This window comes from Sitodiplosis mosellana, unplaced genomic scaffold (genome assembly GCF_009176505.1).
Source record: "Sitodiplosis mosellana isolate CC-2019 unplaced genomic scaffold, AAFC_SMos_1.0 Smas_scaffold_6003, whole genome shotgun sequence".
In the NCBI taxonomy this organism is placed as follows: Eukaryota; Metazoa; Arthropoda; class Insecta; order Diptera; family Cecidomyiidae; genus Sitodiplosis; species Sitodiplosis mosellana.
In genome coordinates this window covers 2,666-8,777 of record NW_022601245.1, presented here as the reverse complement: position 1 = coordinate 8,777, position 6,112 = coordinate 2,666, and the positions used below count along the sequence as shown (strand labels likewise).

The 6,112-nt window shown below is 41.5% G+C and overlaps 1 protein-coding gene across 1 annotated transcript; it reads right to left on the bottom strand.

Moving 5' to 3' along the window:
- Positions 1 to 2,814: 2,814 nt before the first annotated feature.
- Positions 2,815 to 5,892, bottom strand: LOC129573205 (uncharacterized). Its single transcript, XM_055453517.1, has one exon. The coding sequence runs from the start codon at positions 5,890 to 5,892 to the stop codon at positions 2,815 to 2,817; it is 3,078 nt and encodes a 1,025-aa protein (XP_055309492.1).
- Positions 5,893 to 6,112: the final 220 nt, after the last annotated feature.

Sequence of the window (6,112 nt, the reverse complement as noted above, 5' to 3'; positions counted from 1 at the left end):
AATGGCTCAATCGTTTCAAAGTTTGTGATCATGTTGACGTCAGCGTTATCGTTCCAACGTGCCATGAGAATTTTCGTTCGAAGTTTTCTCCGTTGGCCAACTGACTTAAAATCATTCAAAATGCATATTATGAATTCAAACGATTATGAAATGTGATAAAACACGTCTAAAACAACGATATTGATGGTAAAAATTAATTCTATGAATGTATTTTCATTCTTTCTTGAGGATTAAAAAAATTCAAAATTTCACCTACATTTGATTACATTAGGGACCTACATTTGATTACATTAGCACATTTTTGCTCATTCTGGCTAAGTGCGAAAAAAAATTATCGATCTAGAAAGTGGAAACTTCTTTTTTCGACTATATTATTCATATCTGAAAGTTTGAATCATTTTGAAAACAAAATAAGGATCGCGGTCCAAAATGGGTCAAAGTCGTTTTACCACACTGCACCTCTACCGATCGAACCAGATCGTCTTTACCAGGATATACTTGCGTAATTTTTCCATAAGCCCAACGGCTTGGTGGTAAGTTGTCTTCTGAGATCAATACAATTTGCCCAATCATAGCGTTTGATTTCTCTTTATGCCATTTTGGGCGAGCTTGGAACTGGTTCCATTCCTTTGACCATGTTTTCCAGAAACTACAATACAATTGGTGCAAATATTGGTATTGATCCAATCTGGTAATTGGAATATGTGAAAGATCTGGTCGTGGCAATGTGTTGATGGGTTGAAAGTTGAAAAAATGACTTGGAGTCAACACTTCAACGTCGTCGCTTTCATTTGTAATTGCCCATAAAGGACGCGAGTTGAGACATGCCTCAATCTGCTTTAACACATGATCAAACTGGCGACCATTCAATTTTGTGTCCTTGAGGACTCGACGGAGATGGTATTTAACGGAACCAACCGCGCGCTCCCAAATACCAGCCATGTGACTAGCGCGAGCTGGAATTGTTTTGAATTGAATATTTTTTATGGCGAACATTTTAGTTAAGGCGTTGTTTTGCGTCAACAATTGTTGAAACAATGTGGTGATCTCCTTGTTTCCACCAATGAAATTAGTACCGTTGTCAGTATAGAGCATGATTGGAACGCCACGACGAGCTATGAAATTTTCAAAAGCCATCACAAATTCGGCTGTAGTGAGGTCAGTTACCAATTCAAGATGCAAAGCTTTCGTGGTTAAACAGATGAACAACGCAATGTAACCCTTCGAGGTTGGTGAATTTCGACGACTTGATGTTTTAATGTTGAAAGGTCCAGCATAATCACAACCGACATAAGCGAAAGGCTTGGCTTGTTCGGTGCGAAACGATGGTAAATCCGCCATTTTTTGTTTCATCAATTGTTTACGATAACGAAAACAGAGCACGCATTTGTGAATTATCTTTTTCACCTCATTACGACCACGACGGGAGGCTGCAACATTGACTTCTTTCCATACTAATTTGACGTTTGTCAGTGGTGAACGATTTTACAGCGCCATCTGCACATATTTGACTATTCAAAGTGAACTAGCTGTCATCAGTATCGATGAGTTATCGATGCTCAATTTTGGGTCATAAACGGCACATTTGAAATTTTCAATGTACCGTTTACGACCCAAAATAAATTGAGCATCGATGACTCAACGATACTGATGACAGCTAGTTCACATTGAATAGTCAAATATGTGCAGATGGCGCTTTTTGTGTTTGAAGCGCAACGTTGCAGCTGCCCGGACCACGAATAATCCAAAATTGCTCTCGCAATTTACGCAATGTAAGTTGCACTCCACCGTGCAAAACTTCTTCGTGAGCATGTCGCATCAACAAAGTAGTGAACAAATGGTGAGCTGGCAAGAAGATTGCTGTTCGTTGTTCTCTTAGATCTTCATTTCCAATTCGACCGTGCATTCGTAAAACGCCAAATTCATCAATAAACGGACAAAGTTGACGCATGGCTGGTGAACCTGCTTGATTCTGGTGACGAATGTTGTGGATATCTTTGGAGAAAACTTCAAGTTGAACAATCAACACCCATTTTCGAACCGCCAAGTTCATTTCGTGAGCTTTGGTTGGTGAACACCGATTCTTGACGCGATTTCGCCAGCGCATTGCATACACAGTAAACCTAAGCAGGCGTGTATAACTTGAAAAGTAATTGAGCACATAATTTTCGACCACTTGCGTAACATGAATGGCCGGAACAAGTTTTTTGCGTTCAGGAATTTCATCATCCGAAATAGTTATGTCACAATTGGGAGTTAACGATGAATCAACCAGAAAATTGGGGCCATGCTACCAAAGCTTAGCAGAGGCAAGCTCCTGAACCAATGCTCCCCGCGATGCGATATCAGCGGGATTCAATTTGGTTGGTACATGATGCCAATTGTTAGCAGGTAATGCTTGTTGAATTTGGCTGACACGATTGGCTACAAAAGTAGACCAACGACTTGGGCATGCAGCGATCCAAGCCAACGCAACGGTGGAATCACACCAAGCAAACGTTCTGACCTCAGTCAGAGACAATGATTTGACACATCGGGACAGCAGTTTGCTCAATAACACAGCGCCACACAATTCTAGTCGTGGAATTGATACTGTTTTGATGGGCGCGAGCTTGGTTTTTGACGCTAGAAGATTGCTAACACAATGCTCATCTCTATATTGGATTTTAATATAGACGACAGCAGCGTAAGCGTGCGATGATGCGTCACAAAACCCATGGATTTCGATGCATATTACGTCAGTTGATAACCCAATCCAACGAGGAACTTGGATGGGAATCGGTAAACATAACTCGAGATAAATTTGTTGCCATTTTACAACAATGTGCTGTGGTATAGGCGTGTCCCAATCGAATGATTTTGGAAGCTTCCAAATATCTTGCATGAGCATTTTGGCCTTGGCCACGCAAGGTGAAAGCCAACCCAACGGATCGTAAAGCTTGGCGATTTCAGACAGCACTGAACGTTTGGTCCACTTTTCAGCTTGCTTGGGCGTGGATGATTTGAATTGAAACTTGTCTGTGCTTGGCTGCCATGCGATGCCAAGTGTTTTGAACGTGGTTTCGAAGTCAACGATTCTTCTTTATCGCATTTAGGCAAGCCATCCAAAATGCGTTCATCATTCGCTTTCCATTTGCGAAGGTTGAAACCATATTTGGCAAGTTCTTCGGAGAGACGAACGCGCAAATGCACAGCACCAACAACTGAATCCGTCGTACCAAGATAATCATCAACGTAGAATTGCCGACAAATTGCATTGCCAAGCTCTGGATCAGACAATCGAGCTCGAATGCCAACTTCAGCAAGTATTCGTATTGCTTGGAATGGAGCACAAGCCATTCCAAACGTGACAGTGAGCAATTTGTATGTTTCAATTTGGTTTGAGCCTGGTTTTTCCCATAAAATGCATTGAAACAAGGCGTGTTCTGGATTGATCCACACTTGCCGATACATTTTCTCAATGTCACCGCAAAAAGCATATTTAAAACGCCGCCACTGCATGAGCAAATCAAACAATTCTGGCTGAATTGTAGGCCCGACAAGCAGAAGGTCGTTTAAAGAACGTCCGTTCGTTGTTTTCGCTGATGCATCGGAAACAGTACGTACCTTCGTAGTACTACTGGAATCTTTTACAACTGGATGATGAGGCAGAAAGTAGCGTGGCACTTCATGATGTTCAACCTTTTTCATGTGACCAAGACTTAAATATTCATCAAGGTTTTGATCATATAATCGCTTAGCTTCAGGGTTTTTGCTAAATCGACGTTGCGATAAACGCAAACGACGTTCTGCTTGTTCACGTGATTCACCCAAAAACAACGAATTTGAGTCGACTTTAAATGGCAAATCAACGATAAATTTGCCATCGGAAGCACGTTTCAAACTACCAACAAACAAATCCTCAGCCGCTTGCTCATCTGGCGTGAGGTGTGTTTCGTGCTCAATCTCTTCCAATTCCCAAAAGGCTTTCAACAGTTGAGACAAATTATCGTCGGGTTCATTATCAACACGTTTTTGTTGCAGAGCATGACACAAAGTGGTAAAATCATTATCAACTTCGGCTCGACCGAACACAATCCAGCCCAGTTTGGTGTGTTGAGCAATTGGTTCGTCTGGACCACCTTTGATTATTTGACCCATCAAAATTTCAGCGTAGACTCCTGCGCCAAGCAACAAGTCAACTCTTCGTGTACGCGTGAAATTGGGGTTTGCCAATGGTAAATTGTTGAGATATGACCATTTGACTCGCTCATCACAATTCAAAGGTGAAATGTCGGCTACACGTTTGACAATTAATGCTGAAATATCTTTACTGTAATCTTCATTGTGGTATGAACCAATTGTGCTCATTGTACGACCAATAACACGCCCAACCGGAGCATTCCCAACACCTGTCATCGATATATTAGATCGAGTAAATGGCAACTGAAGCATTTGACACGCACGTTCAGAAATCAGATTAGTAGTCGCACCCTGATCGATCAAAGCGTTCAAGAGTATCGACCGCCCATTCCATCGTACAGGTACTAACGCCGTTGCTAAAATTGTAGCACTTTTCTCATTGGTGTGGTAAAAATGAGCCGAACTGGCAGCTGACAATGCGTCGAAGTCATCGTTTGGATCATAACGTTGTTCTTCCACGCTTTCTACCGTAGCTTCCTGAGTGACGAGAGCTTTGGCAGTGGTGTACGGATGTAACAACGTATGATGTGGTTCATTACATTTTTTGCAAGTGGCATTAAATGGGCATGAGTCAAAATGATGTGATTGCAAACAATTAAAGCACAACCCATGCTTTAGAATGGCTTCTCTACGTTCTTTAACTGACATACGTAACATTTCATCGCAACGAGTAGAGGTGTGATTACGTTGGCAGATGACACACTTGTAATCAGATTTGAGGGTGTAAAACATGCGTGGACCGCTTTTATCTTTCGGTTGATTAGAACGATGATATGCTGGTTTGTTGCGAGAATCAATGCCTTTACCAAATGCATCAGTTGTTTGCAAGATCGACATGCGAGTTGACAAAAAATCAAGATATGTTGTGAGCTCTGGAATTGTTCGTGAGCCAGACAAACTCTCCTCCCATGCAGTGACGGTGGCTGGATGTAACAGCTGTGATGTGTAGAAAATAAGGATGGAATCCCACGTTGTCACATCAATATCACAACCAATGAGAGTTGTAGTTACACTTCGAACTGTGTTCACAATTGAACGAAGAGTCGCAATGTTTTCTTTGTTCGGTTCATTTCGTGCAATAGCAAACAATCGACGTAAACTTTCATTGACGATTGCCCGAGCATTTTCGTATTCTTTTTTTAACAACATCATTGCTCTATTGAATGCTCCATCACTTGGCAACACATGTGCAATCAATTCTCGTGGTTCACCAACAAGAGCCTCTTTCAAACATTGCAATCGCTGAATTTCAGCCACTTGGTCAGTGAGCATTGTGCGAACAGTTGCTTTAAACTCCACCCAAGCAGTTCGATCGCCAGAAAATGTGGGCAATTTACATACTGGCAATTTTGCTGTTTTGTGGCCAGCGCTATCATTGTTCACAGTGATGTCGAGAAAGCTTGAATTTGCACCAGCAACGGGAGACATAAGTTTGCCCAATGCAATGCGAGCCTTCACAAATGCTGCATGTAGCGTTGCGTACTCATCGGTGATAGTTTTGAGCTCAGTGGCATCTTTTCCGGCAATTGCCTTTTCATGTTCGTCAAATGCATCGACGTAAGATGACCAATTTGTATCAAGCTGGCTGGAATACACAGCCAATGTTGACTGACAAGCTGAAGAAGTCAAAGTTGCAATTGTGTCAGTTGTCTTTTTTAATGTAGAGGCGTGACGTTCACGAGTAGCAGATGCTTTTGCTGCGGTAGCCATGTTTTCGGACGATCACAAAACAGAAACAAGCAAAGCCAATTTTGATTTTGATTTGATTGTGCAATTCTATATTTCTTTTTATTCGATTTTATTTATATGCTCTTCTTCTTCTTTATTAGTTTACAACACCGAGATCAACCAGTTTTTAAACAAAATCAATATGATTCAAAATAAAGCACATGCAATCTATTCTAATTGTGTCATGAAATGGTCAAGCAAC